Raw genomic sequence first — 23,825 nt, forward strand, 5'->3', positions numbered from 1 at the left:
TAGTTACTTGCCTTGCTTCTTTTCTTCATCAAAGTTTTCCAAATTTTTAATACATTTTTAATCACCGATTCTTCCTTGCTACTTAATCTTCTACTAAAAACCGTGACTGCCCTTCGGTATAATTATTAAGTATTCTCCAAAACCTGGAAACCAGGTTACCCATCGCAACGATTTTAATCTAAAAACGAGGGTTTTATGGGCTCAGATGAAGCTGGCCATAGATATATGCTACGGAAATAGATACCATGAAATCTCATAGGATCCAAATAGCGTTCCCTTTGCGTTTTACCTACGTTTAGGGTTAAAATCCGTTTTTAGGGAAGGAAATTTGATAAACAGTCGAAGGGGCGGTAACGTGAAAATATATTTTTCTATAAACTTTTGTTTCTTTCGAATGGTCCGATCTGGTTCACCCGTGCGATAGTGGCCATTCTATGTAATTCTATAGTAATATGCCGATATTGTTTAGAGTAATTTTCTTAATATATTATTTCGATCGTATCGATAGAATATATTTTAATAATGTTATCGAAATCTATGTAAATTTCAGTCTATCGTAATTTCATAATTTTCATACTGGACAAAATGGTAGATAATAAAAGATTAAGTAATTAAAATTCATCGTAACACACTTTGCTGCTATTATGCGAATCTAACGTAACATAAATACGATAATCTTAGGTAATAAACGATGCATTCCATTCATCTCGTATCGAATCTTTGAAAACTACTGTAAAGTAATGTTTTTATATTCAGGACCACACAGGTAGCCGAGGCATATTAACTTCTGCATGCAGATTCTACCGACAATCAATGGTAACGCTATATTCAATTTTTATACTGAATATTAAGCAGCGTCGTATCATGTTACCGGTAACTGCTTCAATCCTTATCCGAATTTTATATTCTCACGATCAAACCTAGCAAAGACAATTACGATGTTCTCAATCATATTTATCAATTTGAAATTATCGACCATATTCGAAATTACAATGTCGATTTCTATATATTAGTATCATAACCTATATTAAACCTATAGACGTAAGGTTCTCTTTTATACGTAATATGTATAGTCTTTGCTCCACTACTCTGAATTTTCTTTCTCTTTCTCCTTCTTTTTTTTTTTTCTTCGTTCAGAGATTCAACGGAGTTCAGGTATCCGGCGCGTAGAAAAATTTTAACGCGTTTACGACTGACCGTCACGGCGGAAAAACCTTTGAAACATCGACTGTCGTAATTACGAGCGACTTATAACAGTGTGGTAACCCCTTCATTTGTGAACTATGATAAACTGCTGCTCATCTACGGTTCCGAGATTTGCCTCCATGATTTATGCTAATACAATGGACCTACCTCAAAGTATCTTCTACTAAACGCTCTATTAGGCTTAAGTTAATTACGAGACTACCTTCTTGTGGGTTGGTTCGACGCGATCGTTACCATATTACGGTACATATATTACGTTCTTAACGATGCCAACCGCTTTTGCATTAAATTTGGACAAGCGACGATCATAAAAAGCATAGGAGATTTTTTTTTTGTTACTGTCAACGCGTTTATATCTGTTGAGGTTGACTGACAGAGGAACGAGTGGATGAATTTGTAATAGAAAAATATATTGAAATAAGTAATGGTATAAGTACAGGTACAGTGTATGCTGATTCAGATCCTCCCTATTTCATTGTTACAATACAATAGAATTTGTAGTAGAAAAATATATTGAAATAAGTAATGATATAAGTACAGGTACAGTGTATGCTGATCCAGATTCTCACTTTTTCAATGTTACAATACAATAGAATTTGTAATAGAAAAATATATTGAAACAAGTAATGGTATAAGTACAGGTACAGTGTATGCTGATCCAGATTCTCACTTTTTCACTGTTACAATACAATAGAATTTGTAGTAGAAAAATATATTGAAATAAGTATGGCCAAAAGTACAGGTACAGCACATGCTGATCCAGATTCTCACTTTTTCAATGTTACAATACAATAGAATTTGTAATAGGAAAATATATTGATATAAGTATAGGTATAAGTACAGGTATAGCGTACACTGATCCAGATTCTCACTTTTTCACTGTTACAATACAATAGAATTTGTAATAGAAAAATGTATTGAAATAAGTATAGGTATAAGTACAGGTACAGCATATGCTGATTGAGATCCTCACTTTTTCACTGTTAAAATACAATAGAATTTGTAATAGGAAAATATATTGAAATAAGTATAGGCAAAAGTACAGGTACAGTGCATGCTGATCCAGATCCTCACTTTTTCACTGTTACAATACAATAGAATTTGTAGTAGAAAAATATATTGAAATAAGTATAGGTATAAGTACAGATATAGCATACGTTGATCCAGATTCTCACTTCTTCAGTGTTACAATACAATATAATTATGATAGGGAGCACGTTCATATATTTATAGCAAAGGACATTAGCAAAAAGTTAAACTTGGTGCGTAGCTCTGGCTGAAAGCTACAAGAAACAACAATAGAAATCTACTTATAGCTCCTTTGTTTCTAGACCTTGTAACCTAAAACAAAATTTATATTCAAGGGCACTTTCAATCTGTTCGCTAATTCACTAAATTCACTAGAATTCACTAAATTCTATTCTCTTCGTAACGACTATCTCCAGGTCACGGATATGCAAAAGAGAAGGTGTAGAGATTTTCTTCGAGTAATTACTTCAACGATATCATCTAAGAGATAACGGCAATAAGTATCGTTATTTTTCTATGGCAATATTTAAAATATTGGCTTCTTCGTTGGCTTCTGAATTATTATTTACGAGATGAATTATAAATTACCATAGAAGTAGCTAAAGTTAAGATTTGTAAATTTAATACGTAGAACATCTTGACCACCAACGAACCTATTGTTGTCTTGCGACCACGATTACGGACAATAACTTTATTTTCTTCTGGCTCCAGGTTCTGTTACTTGTTGGCGTTTGAACATACCGACACGCCGCCTAGTTATTTGAGCACCCTCCGATATACCATTTCCAGAGCGTAATCGCTAATCACTCGTCCGATTTCAAAGAAAGGGACAAAGTCACAAATAAAGACTAGTTTCGAACGTTACTTCGGTTTTGGGATGCGCCGCTTCGACCACCGAAGCTCTATATAACTACGCTTGTTGGCTGATTTTACGGTTTCTACGAAACTACGTTCCCTCTCCAAGGAAATCGCAATTTTCGTCCTTTGACAAAATTCAGAACGTTCTTACGCAATCGTTACTTAATACCATATGCTCGATATACGCGTTTAGATACACGCGCGCTACCGATGACAAATTTTCAAGCGCTAACGTTATCAAGACTTTTACCATTTGCCATTAGCGCCGATGTTTCTTTCAAGAATCAAAGTTTCGTCCTTTAAGAATCCTAACATTTCTAAATCTTCCGTCATGGTGCAATTTCAAAACGGAGTACCTGCGAAAAAGATGAAAGGCGATCGGTAGCAACCTCGAAAAGAAGAAGGTGAATTTTCGGATGGAAAGTTTTCTAAATTATCGCGTAAATTATCGAGTATTATCCACGGACGCGCGTAAACATTATTAAATATCTGAAAGAATTTGTAAAAATTGTAAAAGCCACATCTTCGAAGTTTACCGTTTCTTGGATGAAACAGGAGGATGCGGTTTTCATCTCGCCTTTCAAGGAGTAAGCCGGGCGGTTCGTAATAGTCGATGATGCTTAAACACGAATAGCGGCGGGACGACGTCGGGCCAGCCTGGAAGGACAAAATGAGGAATTCGAAAGCGGAACCGGATAATGTGGTAATTGTATTCTGGGAATCAGTTCGGCACGCACTCCTTAACAAGCTTCGACGCGGCTCCCCTGTCTGGTTCTAGACACGGCAAGTTGAACAGCATAGACGAACGGTCAGTTCGTTGTGGTATACAATACTCGGATCTATCTTTTTGATAGCGCGTGATTTCTTTTCGGAAGCACAGGTGTCAGAGTCACGGCTGTCACGTCCGAGCTGATCAATTATCATCGAGAGCTCGTCTTGCTAACACGACTCGCTAACTTGTCATCTGTCACGATTTTCAGGAAACGGTTATTGCGATTCAAGGATATGAAAAATATACCAACTAAGGATTCTGTTTTTTTAACAATTCTATTTTCATACGGTAGCGCGCGATGTCTGTTGACTATCTATTTGATCGTAGAAAAATAGATCGATCGATGTTATCACGACGACTTTGTTTTCCACGTTCTTAACTCTGCTCGTGATACGATGGATAAGATTTCAACATAAACTTAAAACCTAGTGGGAAATTGACATTGTCGCGGCAAGATAAAATAATCATTACGACGATGTAACAGAGTACAATAACACAGCGATAAGCGAATGAAATAAACGTTAAAAATTCTAGATAATTGTGTCTGTGCAATGAAATTATTAATATCGAATAATAAATCATTCTACGATCGATCTTCTCAAATTTTGATGCCAGAATTTCGGCTCGGGAATCGATCGATCGTTCCGGCCGATTTCGAACGTGAATACTCCTCCCGATGAATTATTAATAAGACGGAAAATGTTGAGAAACGAAAGGGAAAATGGGAGGAGAAGAATAGCGAATGAGATGAAACAAATGATAATTAGTCGATCTCCAAGCCTGCATTCCTCGTTATTTAGCCTGTCTGCGAAAGTTTACGTCTCTATTTCCAAATACATATTCATTGAATATATCTATGTGTATTCTATATAGATATCGTTTGGAGTCAACTTCGTGGAGGGTCGGACGAACAGCGTCATACGGTGCTCTCGTAAATTACCACTAGTCGGATAACATGTTATTTGCCACTGAGCTCACAAATGAGTGCACTTTGTATTTAATTACTCGACTCACGCCCAGGGCGCATCCTCATGACGGGCCTACCTCAGATCATTTTTACCCAAGGAATATCCCTTCTGTTGATCCATTTTTCCTTTCTCACACTTTCTTCTCTTCCCTCCTCTTCGCTTACTACCTTGTCGAATCTTCACCTCGTTTCTTTTTTTTTCTTTTATATCTTTTTTCCATATTTTATTCCTCGTAAGTAATATGATTAATTGCAGCAATTAATAATTACGTTGTTTAGTTACCGAAGAACGATATTTTATTTCGTCCGCAATTAGAAATACTTTTTGTAATATTTTTATTCTTAATTGTTGTCGATTATTTCTTCTTCCTCGCGGAGTAACGATCGGCGATGTTATTTATTTAACGAGTCTCTTCGTTCGTTTTTCGTTTCACCAAGGGTAATTAATAGAAAAATCGAGAATTCTTTGGCAAGATTTTGACAAGCAAAGACAGGATGAGTGGGTTGAACCGATGCACCGACGGGGTGAGCAGGTAAGCAAAAAGGTGAAAACAAAAGGCAGAAGGTAGAGGTAATGCCGTTGGTGAATAGAGCAAGGATAGACACAGACAAGCGTACATTTCGTAGCCCTAATTATTGGTTCCGACCCAGTTCCGTTCTGGAACAAGAATATAATAAATGGAAGCAATCAATTTTTAAATTACATCCCAATTCGACGGAAGAATATTCTCGCGTGAAAATGGCCAACATATTTAGATGTAAAGAAGAACGTATTCTGCATCGATTAATTTTAATTATATTCATTTTTATGTTAACTTTCTCGTAAACACGTTCAGACACTCGATGCCTAACGAAAGACTTTATGTTATATTAGGTTGTCCGAAAAGTGTCTTTCTTTTACAGACGCGTCTTTCCAACGATGCATCTTTACACAAACATGAAACCTAATCTGTCGCGATCTTTGTCTCCATAGAATAAAACGGATCGTACGTAATCGATAAAACAATATAAAACGAGAGAAACTTTTCAGACGACCTAATGTCATATTCAACGCCGCGCGTTAGGCTAACGTTTCGTCTGTATTTTTCTCCAATCAATTTATAAGCTCGAATTCTGTTTCGTAAGAGCGCGATAACATGTTTCTCCCAAAATTGTGTTCACGGTAAGTTGTGCCAACGAAGAGAATTTACGGAAGTTCCGCTGACCTTGAAAGACGATGTTTCCCGTTCCTAAAAAAGTTGAGAGGACTCCGATCACGCGGTTGTTCTCGTTAAAAGTACGAAAAGTACCAAAGGTTTTCGACCAAAGGATTATCGTGTCGCTACTTAGGAAGAATTTTAAGGCAATGGCGGGACGATCCCGAAATCCAAGACGGCTGTGTCCGAAGGGAATGACAGAGATCGGGTTGCTTCGGACCACCTTCGTGCTCGCCGCAAACTTTATCCTACCTGTTTTCGCTAATTGAGCGAGTAAAAATGTAACTGGACCTTACGCCCCTGAGGTATTTGCACCCTTTCCAAGATACGATCCGTTCTTTTCCCAAGATTTTGCGCTGGACCGCGTTCCTCGTTCCACAATCGCTTCAACCGATCGGTTTACCCGGTCAGATTGCTTAAGCTTGTACTCCAAATTACCATTATTTATTTAAATAACTTCGCATTATTCACACGGAATAATATTCCCTCATTTTCTTATCTGATTTCCCACTTGCCCTTACGTTTCGTCAAAAAATAGCATTGGTTCGTGCAAGTATATTCACGCGTTTTCGTTGATCCTCAACGTCGAAATACGTGTCAATCCTCCACAAGGAGAATTAAAGAGAGAAATATGTAGCCCGATATAGTGGCAAAGAGATTAATCCGATAATATTTAAAAATACTAGGGGACGTAATATACTCGTAAATCACATCGCGTCGTCGAGTTACATTATCGCGAGTTTTATTATTATTATTCGTTGAATATCATTTTCCGCGTGTTCCACGCCACTTTTTAATACCGTCGTAAATTATCAACCAAGTATCTCAATAACAGGTAGTTTCGGTGCATCGTGATCAAAGAGAGTCTCGCGTCTGTGTTTACCGTGAATCCTAAGTAAATGATACAAACTTGTACGTGATATGCATTGAATGGAGCTGGTATATGATCACGCACGCACTTACATATGTATTAGTATTAATACATACGTATGTCACCGAAGGGCCAGGTAATAGCTGTGCGATTTTATACGCGATCGTATAGGATGGAGGCGCCGATGCCACCTGTTACGCTAGCCGTTCGCATACTCGGGGCTGGTTGGCTTTACCTCACCGCAGAAATAGTGGGGACCGACGGCGAGTTTTCATTGGTCGGGCGGCACGTGCTGCACGAGGGTGCCTCGCTCCAAAAACGCATAAATCCCTCGGCGGTGTACCAGTCGACTTTAGAATCACCCCGACAGCGGAGTCGGCGTGCGTGCATCACAAACTGCTCTAAACAATCACATACACGCACATCGTAGTCGATAAAAAGAGCTTGTTTCGCAACTGGTGTTTCCGTGAAAATACAGTGGAAATTCAGTGAAGACATCGAAGAGAGTAAGAGGCCTGCTTATCGACCCTACCGATCCAGTGAGGAATTTCCATTTCCAAATTCTGTGTACTATTTCGATCAAAAAATTACCGGCATGGAACTGCAGGAGATGTTTCGATACGGATACATGTTCCCACCGAGAGAGGACGAGGTCGTATCCTGCACGTATCTGGATTTACCGAGCTACGCTTATTCCAAGAGCAAGTCCGATCTTCCACCAGTAAGCAGTATCAGCATACCGCAGTGCATCGTGTACGACGGAAATCGCAGCGATGGCTGGCACACGCCGAGTCCAACCGCGAGTTTACGATCGGTTAGTCCTGCCACAACTTTGTCTGTATCGTCGGAGCCTGACACGATAAGTACTCCGGTTACGTACCGTTTGTTAGGCTCGATGGAGGAACTGAACAAGAGGTACGCTACGAAGAGGAGCCTCGCCACGATCAACAGCGAGGCAACGCAACACGCTATGAACATGATCGATCTGACGGAGGAAGTAAACAGTATGGACGCGGATACCGATGGAACCGCGGATCCTGAGGCTGAAACGGAGCACGAAAAGGCGCAGTCGTCTCGAGGCAGTGTCATCAGCAATTCCAGCAGTTTCTCCGACAGAATCGTAGACGCTGACAGCGAGGACGATGCCGAAATGAGCGACAGTGCCGATCACATAGGATCCGAGATCGATGGAAACGGGAACGATCGAAACGTGGTGAGAAGGAGAGGTAAATACGTTAGCTCGACGATCGTGAGGAAACGCAGACTGGCGGCGAACGCCAGAGAACGGAGAAGAATGCAGAACCTGAATAAAGCGTTCGATAGATTGAGAGCGTATCTTCCGTCTTTGGGTAACGACCGGCAGCTCTCGAAATACGAAACGCTTCAAATGGCACAGTCTTACATCACGGCGTTGTACGATTTGTTGCAATAACATTTTTTTCTCTTTTTCTTTTTCTTTTTTTGTTTTAAGATTTTTCCGAAGATCGTGTTAGTCAACGAACTGGTAAAATCGGTCGTTGAAATTGAACGAAAGTGTCTAGTGGAATTAACCCGAGGACCGAAATAGTCGAATTTTGGCTCGTGTATAAAACAGATGTTTCGTCCAAATGTACGAGTTACGAATCACGTTTACGTTGTTTAGTCGAATTATAGGAATTGCGTTTGAAACGTAGGAACGATCCATTATCATTTTCTTGTAGATATTTACAGCTGTAATTACAGAATATCATTTGAGTTATCCGATGATTCTTATAACTGCGTACCATTCGCTCGTTTATCTTTTGTAAAACGATATTGACCATCGTCTTATAGTTTATATTGTTTTAGTATTATTATCGTAATATTTATCGTGCGAAACGCAACGAGAAAGGTTTAGACACGCATTTCCAAGATTTCTGTAAATACTAGAAACTTTGTAAATTTTGTAAAGTAACGATATTTTAATGGATAAATCGTTAACTCGATATTGTATTATAAAGGCGGACCAAGTTACGTACTTATAATTTATTGTATTATAAATATCAATGCGCTCTTTGAGACTGAAACTGCATGTGTTGAAAAATATAATTATTTTATACATTCTCGTAGTTTTCGAATATCCTTCCCTCGCCAAATTTCGTAAAGCGAAGTCTTACAATTCGAAGTCTTACAAGAGGACCTGGCCAGTTTAGCTCAAACTCCAAACTCCAAAGAGACTTCGATGCTCTCTTCGGAGCATAGTAGAATATTTTTTCGCCTCTATAAACGTCTACTCTTCGAACGTTCCTTACTTGACTGTTCCAAGAGTCGCGCAATGGAATAAAGTTTCCTTGTAATTGCTTGAATCGGGTTTAATTTCGTTCAACGAACAAAGTTGTATCATAAGGGATGAAAAGTATATTCGGGGCGAAAGAAAAACAGCATCGTCATCGGTGGTCTGGTCGTCATACGAAACCCACGCGACGCGTCGGTGCCCGGTTTCATTGCAATTTGAGAACCTGCAGCCTCCTTTCTTTAACGATGACTCTTCTCTTTTTATTTTTCTTTTCGCTCTTTTCACCTTCGATTCTTTGCCATCGTCATCGCACTTTGCTCCATTTCATTCCACTACTGTTTCCCACGTAAAAGCATTTAATCGCTAGATAGATAGCCAAGGGCGATCGCATCTTTTGCAAACAGCGATAAAATAATTCACCTACGTGCTATTAATTCGCTGCGGAAGAATTGCTTTCATCGCCTTAAGAGACGAAAATCTCGTTTACTTTTACCGTTTCTTTTACGATTTTATGCCCAACGTTTGATATTTTGTGAAAAATATGGGCGCGCGACCAGCATCCGTACAAACATCGTCTAGCACGTTCAACGTCGAATAAACTATAATTAACACGGTGCAGAGAGAAGAAGGATGGGACGTGACATCATCCTGGTGATTAGCACTACATATTTGGTTAGCGTGAACGTTCGAAGGGCGATGTTGCGCGAACCCTTGTTGTACGGAAACTGGAAAATTTGTCGAGCATGAGTATACAAACAACGCGTATTTTTTTTTTTTTTTACATAAAAAGTAGAAAGATACACGAAACGGTAGTAAAATACACTGTGCTCGAAAGGACCCTAATGTAACGCTTTTATCGTGTAACAGCTTCTTCTCCTTGACGTCTTCCTTCGTCAGTTAGTACTACGAGGTTTGAAGAAATTGAAATATTTATAAACACTGCATTTTGTATTTACTTTATATCACTTTGACCGTTTTTATTTCCTCCCCCTTCTTCGTTCTCGGTGGATGAAGATTTACGTTTGTATTACATTTTTACAGTTCTCGCTGCAAATGTTGGATACAGTTTCGAAAGCGAAGAACGTCGTCAAGTCTTTCGTAAAAACGCAAAAAAAAGAAGAATCGTTTTACGATTGGATCATCGAACGATGCGTAAAGATCCCATAAAAATTGGAATGGATGTCGCGTGGCGATGTTGACTCGTCTCGCGAGACCCTTCTCGTCCGCGTTCTCATGCTAGCGGACGAGGATTCGTACTCTCGAGGGCCGGCTTCCTCGAGATTCCTCGGAAACTTGATAAAAATCGCGCGACATCTTCCTTGGCGGTTAGGGGTTGGGGTATCCTCGGTCAGACCTTCGTAAAGAACAAAAATGAAGCTGAGGAATAAAAGAAAGGAAGGAATCTCTTAGACGAGAGAACGTAAATATTGTTCAAAGCAATTAATTCTCCGGCGGACTACCACCTTCGCTTTGTCAGAAGGGTTTGCCTTGACAAAGAAGAGGAAGCTGGAACCGCCAGCAGTGACCAGTGGCCACTGTCATCAAAATACTCGATGGGGTTGGGGAGGAAGCTGACCGAGGTAAAGGGAAGGGGTAAAACGGAGGATAAAAGACAAACGCCGCCGCGTTGTCGTTGTCTGATCGTGGAGATTGCTTTATTTGAGTACATTTAGCGTAGAGATCTCGAAACCCTGCCGAATATTTTGTCGTAGCCGCTACCACATGCAACCACCCGTCTTTGCCATGGAAGCCGAGCCACAGGCGTAACGCATTAAGCATTAAAATAATGTAATCTGCCGGCTGAAATCAGGCGATAAATATAATCGGCTGGCGGAAATTTGTCAGGTGACGAGCACTCCGCTGCATATATTCGCTGCACCGATGTGTACCTTCGCTGTATCAAGATTAATTACACGTATGCTGCAACTATATGGAGAGAGGCAACGTGTATCGAATCGACTCTCGACAAATTGAGACGAAATTTTACTACCGAACCTGCGCTGTCGAGCGTTACATTTTACATCTTTTTATACGATATATGGCAATTTCTATATTCGATCTTGGTATTATAAAATTCAAGTTTATCGATATTACAGACGGAGAAACATAATCTATTTGTATTTCTATTCGACGAAATCAGAATTGAGACATAAAAATGAAGCAAGCTTGGTGCTTGTAGAACGCATGGCTATTTATGCTATTCGCCGTACGAAAATCGCGTCGAATATAAACTGGTGCGCATAAATCAATGACGTTCCATCAGCGACAGTCGCTTCGACTCATTCGCGTGACAAACTTGTGCAACTCGGCCCATACGTCCAATATAAAAGTTGCAGATGCATGATTTATTCAAGAGATCGGTCCTCTTTACAAGGCAATATCAAAATATTCATCGGTTTACAATGAGAGGTAAAGCTGCATATATGAATTCGAAAGGCAAGGAAAGAGCAAGAGACGAGCACCAGTCGAGAAAATAAATAAGAAATCAAATTTCCTGAAATCGAGAGAAGAAAATTTACGCAAAATTTAATCACAAATTGCATATTATCTTTAAAACTTTAGCCTATTGTCGGATGTACGATTTCTCGTAGATTCAAAGGAGGATCGATGTTAACGATAAGCCGAATTGTTCGATGAGAAGAGAATCGTATTGGAATATTTCTGTTATATTCTTGAAAGGTGTCGATACAATATCTGTTTAATGTTTCGAACCTTGGTGCGTGCTCTCGCGAATGCTTCCGGATTATAAGCGCAGGTAAAAGGTGTGGTCGATCCTGGTGGATGCAACGAAAAACACGACCGCCCATTGTGAGGGATTCGATGATCCTGCGAGCTTGACGTTCAGCTCGTAAATCGGTAAAAGATCCCCTACCTGTGATCAGGATGTCGGAATAAGAGCAGGCTATCCGCTACATTACGTTCCTGACTTTTCCCAAGTTGTTTTCCAAGACTCAGAGATCTTACGTATTCCATTGCCACAACGCGCACACACGTGTATATATATATGTATATGTATATACTGGTAACAATTTTTCTTCTTTGAAACATCTTGAGAAAGCACGTTGCTTTGTCCTGATATTTTTACACCTTGAAAGAATTAAAGCAGTCTATCGTAAAGTGTATCGTTTGTTTTGTTTATTGTTTTCCTGCCAACCTCTTTTCTTCTTTTAAAAGATTATTTGTTTTTAGGCTGCAGATACTTTCGACGTTTGGACAGATTTTATAAGAAATTAATAACAGGTTGTTTTTAGATTTTAATCATATATTATCGCATAGACAGTGATTTCGCGTTACTAAGAAAACAGAAAACGAAAACTCTTCAGTCGCAGGAAGAAAACAGATATCCCATGATCTGGGCCGGCTTAAACTCGTTATAAATCAAAACTCTTCCCAAGGTAGACCTATTCTTGAGCGGCACGATAGCACAATGGCAACGGCACACAATCACAGACAACGAAACGAAATGCGCTCGCTCGACCGATTTGTTTGTTCGACCGCTTCGTGATCGAGTGAAATCCGCTTAATGCGATCGAAGAGTTTTCGCGTCCGTGAGAGGTATCACGGGTATGAAAACACGTGAAAGGATCGTTGGAAGCTTCGAAGCGGGTGCGAGGGTTAAACAGAAAACAGGATGGGAAAGTTAAAAAGGGAGGGCAAGAGAAAGAAAAGGGGCAGCATGGACGCACACGACACGAGCTTACTTTTAGTTTCCGTACACCACTCGAAACTACCCCAGGGGTATTAATTTCATTTTATCAAACAACGCTAATACTTGGAACGACCCTCCGTTTTTGTTTGCTCTTACTCTTCAATTACGCGCGATACGTACACGTTTAAGTTTTTAAGATGGTGAGAGTTCTCATAGGAAAAAATATTTTATTTGTTCGGGGTTGCTGCGAGTTGGATCAAATCCGACGGTAATTAATTGCCATTTTACGCGTACCTTGCTTGAAATTAATTTATAGTACAGATTACTTTACGAATAGAAAGTTACAAGTAATAAGTTGCCTAATAGGCACAAAGGGAAACATAATGCATTTTTTAAACAGGCGAATATCGCGGGAAATAAATTTAACGAATAATATTTACCAAAAGTTAGTTGTTTTTTAAATATATTTAATTACACATTTGTATGAACAAATTTTTTATAGTTTTGTTCCTTCTATCTAATACACTGTGACGTAGCAATTCTGGTACAATTTCGTCGCTATCATTTTACGTAAATGGGTTAATCTTACGATGCTTTATAACATTTAACAACATCCTGTCTAACGTACACTGTTCCTTTAGCACTATAACTATCCATCAACGGTATTTGATACAGGCTACTATTCGAACGATCAACTATTTAAACGTCCTATTATCATTAACACCGTATATTTTCTTTATTAGTTTCACGCGATACTGTTATCGCGTGTGTTATCATTTTCTGTATAATACTATGGAGAAGAAGACATAACTATTGACACGAAATAAGCGATACTTTGAAAGTTAGAAGGCAGTAAAAGTGTCGCAAAAGTTGAAACTCGATTTGAATTATTTATGGTATTTAAGATAATCGCTGTAAGAAAGGATGACAATCCTATCCGAAAAATTCTTTTCTTCGAACGCTCGTCTGTCTTCCTACTAATTGGAAAATGAAATTTCGAAGCCGTAATTATTCATTTTTCTTACTTCTCCCTACACTATCCTGTTTGGAAGCCTTCTCACGATCGCTGGATTCCCAGCACTTATCAAAATCGTTTCGAACGTCGATCAACAAACTTTGTCTGCACAATTTCGAAATAGTGCTCATATTCTCCTCCTGTATATCCTTGCCACGTATCAATCGTGTAAATTTAAATTTGTTAACGATTTTCGCGAACGATCCTAACGGCTGTTGCTGCTTCGAGATCGACCTCGGAAGAGACTCGCATCCACGACTAGTTTCCGTGAGACGTACGAAAGTATCTGGATCCACGTTTATCATTCCGGCACTGGCAGATTTTACACGATCGGGACGAGAAACTGGACTGTTCGACAACTCGTTCGCATTGTATTCTTTTATAAATTGTTCCACCTTTTTCTCGTTCGTTGCTTCCTCTTGTGCACCACGATCGTCCGATGCCTCGTTCGACGACGAGTTCGGCGTACGATTTACATCCGATACGCTTTTGTTCGTCGCTTTCTCTTGATTTTCCGAGATCTGCTCGTAACGATGAGGAAACGTCCTTGGAGAAATTTGATGTTTGATCGACGGAGGTTCTAGCACGGAATGACAAAGCGGGCCACCGCGACGCGACAAGAAATCTTCCTTCGCACGACGTACCCTCAACGAGTGCGATTCCAGAGACGTATCTTCGGAAATCGTGTTCGTTCGACCGTCTCTTCTCGCTACCACGTTGGACAGAATCGTCAGTTTATGAATAAGATCGGAAGACTGCGGATCGAATTTCGAGGAAGACGCGTCTTTGATCTTCTCGTCGACCTGGGTCTTCAAACTGGGCAAGCTAATTCCGAAAGAGGCTTGATTTTGTTGTTCGCCTGGCTTTGCTTGCACCGAGACGTCTGCTCGTTGACTCTTCTGTACGGCTGCTTGATTAAACTCGCCATTTCTTCCTGGCAATTCGGTCGACGAAGCTCTATCTCGCTTCGTTTCTCTCGGAAACGCGTTGCTCTCGCTGGTCGACGATTTTCTCGAGCTCTCCACGGATTTGCACCGTTCGAAGCTCGGTTTCTCGATAGATGCCCGTTCTTCCTTGCCATTTCCTTCCACCTTCGTTTCCTTGGCTTCGCGATCCTTCGAGGATGGGCGAAGAGGCCAAGGCAACGAAAGGGACATCCTCAACAGCGCATCTTGACGATTTACTTTAGGGGATCCTGATCTGGATTTGCTTTTGCTTTTCCTCGTAAATACCTGATCGTCCTCGCAAGCGTCCTCCTTTTTAGCCGAATGCTCTTCCGAGCGTCGAAACGGAGAAAATATTATACGTTTCGTCCTAATGAAAACGTTTCGCGTCGGTGAGCTGGAAACTTGTTTTTTAACGTTCGATTCTTGATTAGTCGGAACGTCGTGATCGCTGCTCGATCGACGACTGCTCTCGGAATTCTCAGTCGTAGCACGTTCCACCGGTGTCTTCGAGGATTTCGTTTTTTCGACGCAGCCTGTACTAGCTGTGGGCACGACTATCTTGTTCAAGGTTTCCTCGTTGATGATGATTCTCTCGAAACAACGTTCCTCGCTGCTTGGCGCGACCGTGTAAGCTGTTGTTTCGATGGTCGGTTCGCGACGACATTCGCGTGTGCAGGAATTTGTACTGGATGACTGTGAAGACGTCGAAACGTTTTCCATATTACGATACTCTCGCCAGTTTCTTCTCTCAACCGATCGTGCGCTCGTTGTAGCGTCTATCGAACAATCTTGTTTCTCACGGTTCGAATACTCGACGAATGAATTGCAGGATTTATAGTTGTTTAAGTGTAATTTCGTCTCGGACGAATCATGACCGATATCTAGTTCTTCCTCGACTATACTGTAATTTTCTTCGATTTTCTTTAAACTGTCGTCCCTCCGATTGGCGTAAAAAAGATCTACTTCACGCGTGGCAGGCTTGACTTCATCTAAGAGTAATTATGATATTTTTATCTCTGATTTGAACCTTTTTACCACGCTTATAGAATTTCTTAAAATACTTGACACGAATAAATTGCGCATTAAATTACAAATGTTAATTATTATATTTATTAACCAATTGGAACGTACCTAATTCACAAACGTTCGGTGTTTTTGGTAAACCTGGGGTCGTTTCTTTTTTACAATTCGCCATTGACTGCGTATTCGTTAAAGAGCAACGAGGAGGATCGCTGGTTGCCAGGATTATTTCCTCGTATTCGTTGTCGAGCTTATTCGTTGTTTCAGCACCGTCTTTTCCACTATTGCCGCTCTCATCCTTTCCTACCGCTTGGTTATCAGATCGTTGCTCGTGCTCCTTCTCGCTCGATAACTCCTGGTTGTACCGACAGGTCGCTATTTTTGATTGCTCTATGATAAAACTTTATTCTGAAGACAATGATCTTTCTTTCGTCGTTACTTTCATTTTTTTACTTTCCCTCGAAGAATCGGTTCGAACATTAGAAACAAACTAAGATTTTTTAAACGAATTAATCTTCGAGCTTTCACATTGAATTTTCTCTAAGTTGTATTTACACCAATTTGTCACCAATCGTAAGGAAAACAAGTAACGAAATAAAATAAAAAATATTTGGAAGGCAGAATGACAAACTGCGCTATAAAATTTCACAAAATCTACCATTGTTTCTTTTATGCCTGCACCAAAAATAGAACGATTTCCAAGATTCCATTCACGGATAGTTTTGTTTTCGTTCGTTTCTAGAACGGAAAACAAGGTATTCTTTACTTGGCTTTCGTCACCAACCTCAAAACCTATCAGAAGCTTCGTTAATTACCTTATTAAACTTACCATCAGACACGTGCTTCTCGGCGTCTCTTCCAATTGCTTCTTTATCGACTGCCGATGTTACAGGAACGTCTTCTCTAAAAATGGAAAAATTTGTGAAGGTGTGATTCGTTTCTTCGTACGGCAAGTTCTTGCAGAACAAACGTTGATTTCATGTACCTTTCGAAATTAACGCGACTTTGATCTTTTATTTTCTTTTCTTCTTTCATAACGTTAGATTCCGTATCTCCGTCTGTCGAACAAATCGAACTACTTGATTTGACAGAATCTTTGTCCAACTCTTCTTTAATACCAGACATCTGCTTTTTAGTCGTTGAACTCGCGGAGAACCAATGCTCTGGTTCTTCGTTGTTCGGGGAGATTTTTTCATTATTCCAAGATTTCGTCGTTTCAGATTGTTCCAGACTCAGACTGTCTTCGCTCGAGAAACTTTTCCTTTGACTCCACTTGTTAGATTTCCAAAGATTGTGATCGGAATTTTCCTCGATCTCGATCAAAAATACCGGGGATGGTTCGTGACTGGAAGTGACTGTACCGAGTGGTACGGCGATACTAGTGGTTTCGCTCGCTGCAACCGAATATACCGGCGTTTGATGAGGTTGCACCCTCTCCAGGGGACTCGCAGTTTCCTCGATAACGTCTTCGATGTCTACGATCATCGCCTCCGGTTCGGAGTCATCCATTATATCTTCGGCTACGTCCTCTGTTCTCCGAGAATCGACTGAAAAAAAGAAATTTTGAAATTACGACGATATTGATTAACAGGCTACGCCTATTTTCACACCAGAGTTACCAATGACGAGTATATAAAAATATACATGTATATGTACGTAACGTACAGGAAAATCTTTATTCGCATACTTCACCAAAAATCATTCCAATTCCTAAAGATGCATCGCTATAAATTTATAAAATTTCTGCGAATAATTATAAATTGTACATTTTGATTACTTTGATAGCTCTAGTGTCAACACGGCTGTTGAAACGAAACACCTATAAACGATAATACTTACTAGTATCTGGCAAGATATCGACGCGATCCAAATCTTTCGATCTGTTCGTGAGACGATCCAATGACCGTAAGCTGTTCGAACGGCGTACAAAAAACGCAGTTTGATCAGTTTTCTCGATCATGGCGCCGACAGATTTCGATCTCTTCAAACAGCCACCTTTCAACAATACCGGTTCGTTGCTTCCAACTTCTGAATAATTACCTATTGAAACGATCGTATGGAGAAAACTGCCCTATCGGTGAACGATAAATTAGAATCTTACTTGTGGGTGAATTCGTTGATGTTTCGATAGTCGATCGTCTCAGAGAAGGTATATAAGGTGGTCCTAGGAGGCGGAAGGTCGAGGACGTGGGCGATATTCCACGATACCGTTCCCAATCGTATAGTTTTCTTGTGAATTCTCGTGAAATACCTTCGAATCGGTAGGATCCGACGGACGTTCGTACGAAAACTTCGTTGCTATCGTTTAGACTCTGCGTTCCATCGGCATATGATCTTAAATAAAATATACACATTAGTAAGATGACATAAAAGATATAACTTAGAAAACACGAAGTTGGCACCCCGCTGGGGGTAGCCACCCACATGCTACATTTATTTTATTCTATTTTATTTTTTATTGCCAATGAGATATAACACTTTACCAAATGTCCTTCAGGACAAATTATAAAAAAACAAAATAAACTATAAAAAAAAAATTAGTAAGATGCGTGCCATTGCCAGGCTGTTTGATTTCACGTAAACATGAAAATTAGTAGACTTACACATTTTTGTGAATATTTCTTCAATTATTGGTATTATCGTTATTATTTTTAATTGAAATGTTAGAAGAAAAGAGTAGAGTAGAATTTCTATTTACGGTTAGTTTACATTTAATGTCAATCTTAATAAATGAAATATATATTTGCGTTATACCTTGAATCTGCATCAAAACACTCTTCCAACCGTTGAGCGTCACACCCCCGTCTCTCCTTAATCGTATTATTATTAAAAAATGATAGTAACCTTTCTAGAACGAAAAATTCGGTCTCATCTATCCCAGACGCGATTCTATGTTGATGCGATTTCGATCGTATCGAGTATTGGGAATCATGATTGCCAGTCTCGTTCGTTCTCTTCGAATTTTCTACTTTTCGTGCAAAATCTTCGCAGAGCTGAGACTTCCCCTCGTTAACGATGTCTCCGCATTCACTGTTAACTTGCGGAGTCGCGATCTCTCTATTTCTGTGCTCGGTTTTCGAAGGAGATCTCCAAAGCTGCCAGTCGGTCAAACGACGTCGTTTGATCCTCTGTTGTTCAAAGGGAGCACTTCCTCGTCGTACTTTCTTTGCGCGTTTCCAGTCCTGCAGCTTCTTCCTAAATTCAGGAGCTAATCTTTCCTCAGACAATAAACTTTCTCGGGGACTTGGCAAACTGGGCGAAATTTCGCGAACTTCTTTCGTGGCAACGCGAGGCGGAAGATTTTTTAAACGTTCCCATTCGATCAGTTTTTGATAGAATTCGGTTCCCAGTTTTTCCCTAAGAACTCGGTAATCTCGTCGTGCGCCCACTTGTGCGTTCGATGGTGTTGCCTTCTCGATATTTTCCACGCTGTCGTTATGATTACAGCCGATCGATGCTTCCAGTCCTGGTGAGTAAGAAAAAGAATTGTCATCGATGTTGAATTTTAGTGCAATCGATCATGGAAGTGCTCGTTAATTAATTAATGCATGAAAAACAGCATTTATCTGACCTTAGTGATTCGTTGATTGGCAAAAGTTTATAATAAATTGTACTCTTCTCGATCTCGTCGAATATAAAGCAAGACTTTGTGTTATTATCGTTTATATCGATTATCAGAACTACTACGAACTTTTCGACCATTCCAATATCAAAAATCGTCTTCTTTTGTCGCACGGAGATCGGCTGTTTGATTACTTTCTATTCGTATATTTGGCATGTTGGTCGCAAAATTTATCGTCCCTGTCACTCGTAGAATTCATAGCAATATTATCAAATATTCTGTACAGGGTAAGCAATGCGGCAAGGCACTATGTAAGAGACCGCAAAACGTTAAAAAGGAAACGATATTACCGAAATGTAAAGAATATCAAGAGAAACTTGCTAAATGTCCAAAACTATCTAAGGAACAGCGATGTTGTAAGAAACTGTTTGCAAAACCTCCACCAAAAGTAATAAACGCGTACATTATTCTATCGCGTTAACGCAATGATCGTCGACAACGATTTGTAATTTACATTTCAGTGCAAAGAAAGAAGCGTCGTGGATGTTTATCAGAAAGCGTACGAGAATGTTACGAAACAGGCCAACGCTATCTTGAATAACATTCAAAACGAATCAAAATCTATGTTCGTGCAATTAACGAAAGATATAGAAATATCGAAAAATAACGAGCAGGTAATGGTGAAAGGAATTTTGCACGACATCAAGAAAACGCTTCAGAAGTTGCTGGCAGTGGATCCATCGTTCGGTTCTATGAAACGCAAATCTGCTATGTCGCTGAATCACGAGGTTCGCCAGGCTTTCGAGAACGTGGAACACGATGTCGTACCCCGAATAAAACGAATAAAAGTAAATATCGAGTATTTAGAACGCGACGTGCTAGTTTGCATCGATCGTGCCAAATCTCTGATACTCTCCTGTCGCAAATGCAAAACTCCGCAAGCGTTGGCCAAATGCATCGAAGAAAACGCAGTCTACGCGGGGAAGATATTGGACAAAACGTCTCAGAACGCGCAATCTGGTTTGGATAAAATCGAATCGCTGCAACGTGGAATTTTGGAATATCACAAGGCATCGTTAACGAATGTTTCGCAAACGTGTCGCAAAAGGGGCGAAGCATTCTTGAAACACCTAAACAATTGTGTCGCTGCTGCTAAAAACGAACAGAAACGGCGATCATCGTGAAAGTGGTCCTCTTTGAAAGAAATATCGTTGTACGAATAGGTAAATTATTAAATTACCGTCTTGAAAAAGCATCTGTCTGGAAACGACGTTGATGAAATTCGATGAGATGCTGGAAGTTGAATTCGTTAGAAACGCTCGTCTGACTTTGTTCCATTTGGAGTCTGACCTCTGTGCTTTTGACGAAAGAATCGCTGATTCTCCACCGTATGATCGCTGTTACATTGTAATAAAAACGTGTCAAGTTTAAAAAGTTGATTAATCGAAATTAACTAAATCAATAATTAAGGTAAATAATTCGTGGACAAAATGTATCTTCGAAATATAAGAAGAGATTAATTTTTCATTTCTAGAGGAAGACAATATTAACCTGTCGTTTAAAATCCTTGTTTATAGACAGGTCTCGGTACGTCTTCCTGGGCTGTGGAGAATTTCCGGCAGAGGTGTTCGTATTGAAAAAGAGTGGCGAGTTTGATTCCGGGGAAGATACGTATCTGTTGTCCTCATCGTGTGAAGGTATCGTGATAGTTAAAGTTGGCGTTGATCTCTTTGATGTCGATTCTGTATCTTTTTCGTCTATTTTATTCGACGATAACATCGCGTGATCGTTATCCGATGTAATCCGAATTAATGGTTTTCCTTGTCCGATCTAGTTTTGTATAAAAATTGTATTTTGATAATGGAAAGATTTATATCGAGTAAATATTTTATAGTAAAGCGAATCACGATCCGAACTATATTATATTACTTTCGTATCTGTCGTTATCGATACGATAACAGCTAATGATTTTTGTTCGAGTAAAATTTATTTGTGAGAATTGGTGTACGAAAGTAAATATTACGTTCGTAAATACATATATCGCAAAGATAAAGTATGTGGAAAACAAAAGTTAGCGGATATTTAGCTAATTAAACTGCATCCAAATGTGTAAAGATAATAGACAATAAAATATAATTTAATAAGTAACGATAATATTTTATTTACCTCGTTTGTTAGACCCGTTTCATTAACTTGCAAAGTGTCCAGTATAAGGATATTATCGTCGAGAGATTTGCTGTGCCAATTTCCATAATCTGCCTCTTTATTAGATTTTCTCTTTAAGGATTGATAATCTAAATGACTTAAAGCACTTTTCTGTGAACCTAAAAAAACGTAACGAATTACGAAAGAACATGGATATACGATCGTCTATCAAGACCGAGTTTCAAAATTTGTCCGAGTGATTTAGTTACAAATGATCCTCGTGTCTTTCATTTAAACGATTAATTTGCAAAAAGATGATATTCGACCAACTGTAATGGCAAAAATATTTGTAACGAATACATATATATACATATATATATATATATGTAAACAAAAGTTTACGAATTTCGTACAGTCATAAAATCCTTCGTTGAAAGAAGATGGAGATGAGCCAAAGAGCGGGCCTGTGTTACAAGGTTCGTTAACGGGTGACGAAGTGGCCGTATTGTTCGATTCCTTAATTTCAACATCTGCATTTCTGTGATATTTAGTCGTTGGAGTGGAGGGAGAGGCGGTGGTCGTCGATGACGTGCTCGTTGTCATCGATGGATCCATTGTTTCCGTATCGTTCGTGTAAGCCCTTTCCCACTTGAAAGCAGCTTTAACCCTGGTCCACTTTGAAACTTTCGGTGCGCTCCCAGAAATTTCATCCGTCGACGTTTGCTTATCGACGTCGAATTTATTTCTCGTTTGTCTGGACGAGGACGATCGGATATTCCGCTTTTGAAACGGCGAATCCCTGCAATTTGACAACATAGCGTCTAACAAGGATTCTGCGAATCCAGTATCCTCCTCGCAAACGTTGATCGTCGCGTCCTTGTCTCGCTCGAAAGCATTTTCCAACTTCTGATTGGCATTACGAAGTACCTTCAGCCGCTCTAAATTCCTGACGCGTCTAAAAAATTTGGAATTGCGATCCCTGAGCTCGAGAATTTCCTCGGCGAAAGCATACAGACGATCCAACTGCTCGAAGGCGTCTTCCGCGTAAAGACTTGAAATAGCCATTGCAGACATAGCAGAATTTCTCGAAGGACACTCCGAGGTTTGACCTTCGAACGGCAACGTCCCGAAATCCGTCAAGTAGGCGATTATGTCTTCGTCTTCATCGACGTTTCGACTCTGTCCTATTTCCGCCTGATTTCGCGTATTTTGCAGACGCCATAGGCTCGCCCATGGATCCGGTGGAGGTACAGGTAAATCACTCTCATCCACTTTGTGTTTAGCCTTGGATAATGTCTTTTGTTCGTTAACACGGCTCGTGCATGGTCGACCGATATTCCTTTCGGTCTTTTGACCGCTGTGATCAGTGAACTTCTCATTATCCACCATTTGGCTAGTTTTATCTAATACGTTTACCAACGCGTTTTACATGTGCGTTTTAAGCTGTTCTCTCTCTCTCTTTCTCTCGGGTTTGTCAATTGAATTATTAATATTCTAAATATATCAGAGTACTCTAATTTTAGAATACATCTTTTTTCATGGACATTATAGGCGTAGCACCGAATCGAGTTTAGACACCTCTGGTAACAAAGTTTGGAATATTTAGAAATTGTAACATCTATTTATTTAATTTGAAATTAACACGATACAGAATGACAGTCACTGCTGAGGTATTTAACTATAATGTCTTTTATCTTCGATGCTGAAGTCAAGGTAACGGGGACGAACAACGAACAGCACCAAATTTTGTATCACTCTTTCGTTACACATCAGTAACAATTTACTTGGTTGATCCTCTATCGCTGATCCAACACGAAGTAAACACACGACCGATGGTATTTTACCGTACTTTTAATTATTAATGAAACCGATATTATTACAAATATTCGTGTTAAGGGATATCGCTAGGTCTTGCGGCGAATATCTCGAAGGTTCGCGGTGGGAATGCATTTTTTACGTTTGGCGGCGTCAAGAGAGCCGCGGAAGAAGCGGCCTGAAATCGCAACAACGTCCTCGCGTGATTATTTTCGGTAGCGAGCATTCGGCATTCGTATTTACAACGAATACAAGAGCGTATTCGTGACGACGAGGCTTTCCACCACGTTCGAAGAGCATGCGCGAGAGCATGTCCACGATAACCACGTAAAAGAGACGGTCTTCCTGTTCTCGTCGAAAATAGACGGTGGAAAGACTATGGCGTATACTCTCGAATAGCCGCCCACGTTTGTATTTATATGCGTCTGCATGCCATGCACTGATTGCAATACAACTATTTTTTCCTACACCTTTACCGCCATATTTTTTATTATATTTTCTACCATACCATACACGAAA

General features: G+C 39.8%; 2 protein-coding genes across 5 annotated transcripts; one reads left to right on the forward strand and one right to left on the reverse strand.

Annotated features, from left to right (window-relative positions):
- The first annotated feature begins 7,259 nt into the window (after window positions 1-7,259).
- LOC132911673 (protein atonal-like) lies at window positions 7,260-8,954 on the forward strand. Its single transcript, XM_060968446.1, has one exon. The coding sequence runs from the start codon at window positions 7,495-7,497 to the stop codon at window positions 8,329-8,331; it is 837 nt and encodes a 278-aa protein (XP_060824429.1). The 5' UTR covers window positions 7,260-7,494; the 3' UTR covers window positions 8,332-8,954.
- A 4,294-nt stretch (window positions 8,955-13,248) lies between these two features.
- LOC132912195 (uncharacterized) lies at window positions 13,249-23,708 on the reverse strand. 4 transcript variants are annotated; one of them, XM_060969388.1, is made up of 12 exons: window positions 21,905-23,708; window positions 21,513-21,670; window positions 20,898-21,176; window positions 20,587-20,743; window positions 18,539-19,250; window positions 17,886-18,118; window positions 17,624-17,812; window positions 16,770-17,331; window positions 16,614-16,687; window positions 16,443-16,522; window positions 15,896-16,139; window positions 13,249-15,753 (listed from the first exon to the last, which is right to left on the reverse strand). In XM_060969388.1, exons 1-12 carry the CDS (start codon window positions 22,878-22,880, stop codon window positions 13,811-13,813), a joined length of 5,607 nt encoding a protein of 1,868 aa, XP_060825371.1. In that variant the 5' UTR covers window positions 22,881-23,708; the 3' UTR covers window positions 13,249-13,810. The 4 variants fall into 4 exon arrangements, with proteins under 4 accessions (XP_060825371.1, XP_060825370.1, XP_060825373.1 ...); XM_060969387.1 differs by having other exon boundaries at window positions 17,624-17,824; XM_060969390.1 differs by lacking the exon at window positions 16,443-16,522 and having other exon boundaries at window positions 15,896-16,174.
- Window positions 23,709-23,825: the final 117 nt, after the last annotated feature.

The sequence above is a fragment of the Bombus pascuorum genome, chromosome 11 (assembly GCF_905332965.1).
Source record: "Bombus pascuorum chromosome 11, iyBomPasc1.1, whole genome shotgun sequence".
NCBI classification, from domain to species: domain Eukaryota; kingdom Metazoa; phylum Arthropoda; class Insecta; order Hymenoptera; family Apidae; genus Bombus; species Bombus pascuorum.

What these genes read in the sequence shown, in the direction of transcription:
- LOC132912195 (XM_060969387.1), bottom strand. Translation starts at nt 22,880, where the DNA reads ATGGTGGATAATGAGAAGTTCACTGATCACAGCGGTCAAAAGACCGAA. An exon ending in AAACGGGTCTAACAAACGAG is followed by an intron (nt 21,177 to 21,512) that starts GTAAATAAAATA and finishes ATACAAAACTAG; the next exon opens with ATCGGACAAGGAAAACCATT. An exon ending in AGTCGCGTTAATTTCGAAAG is followed by an intron (nt 16,688 to 16,769) that starts GTACATGAAATC and finishes TTCCATTTTTAG; the next exon opens with AGAAGACGTTCCTGTAACAT.
- LOC132911673 (XM_060968446.1), top strand. Translation starts at nt 7,495, where the DNA reads ATGGAACTGCAGGAGATGTTTCGATACGGATACATGTTCCCACCGAGA.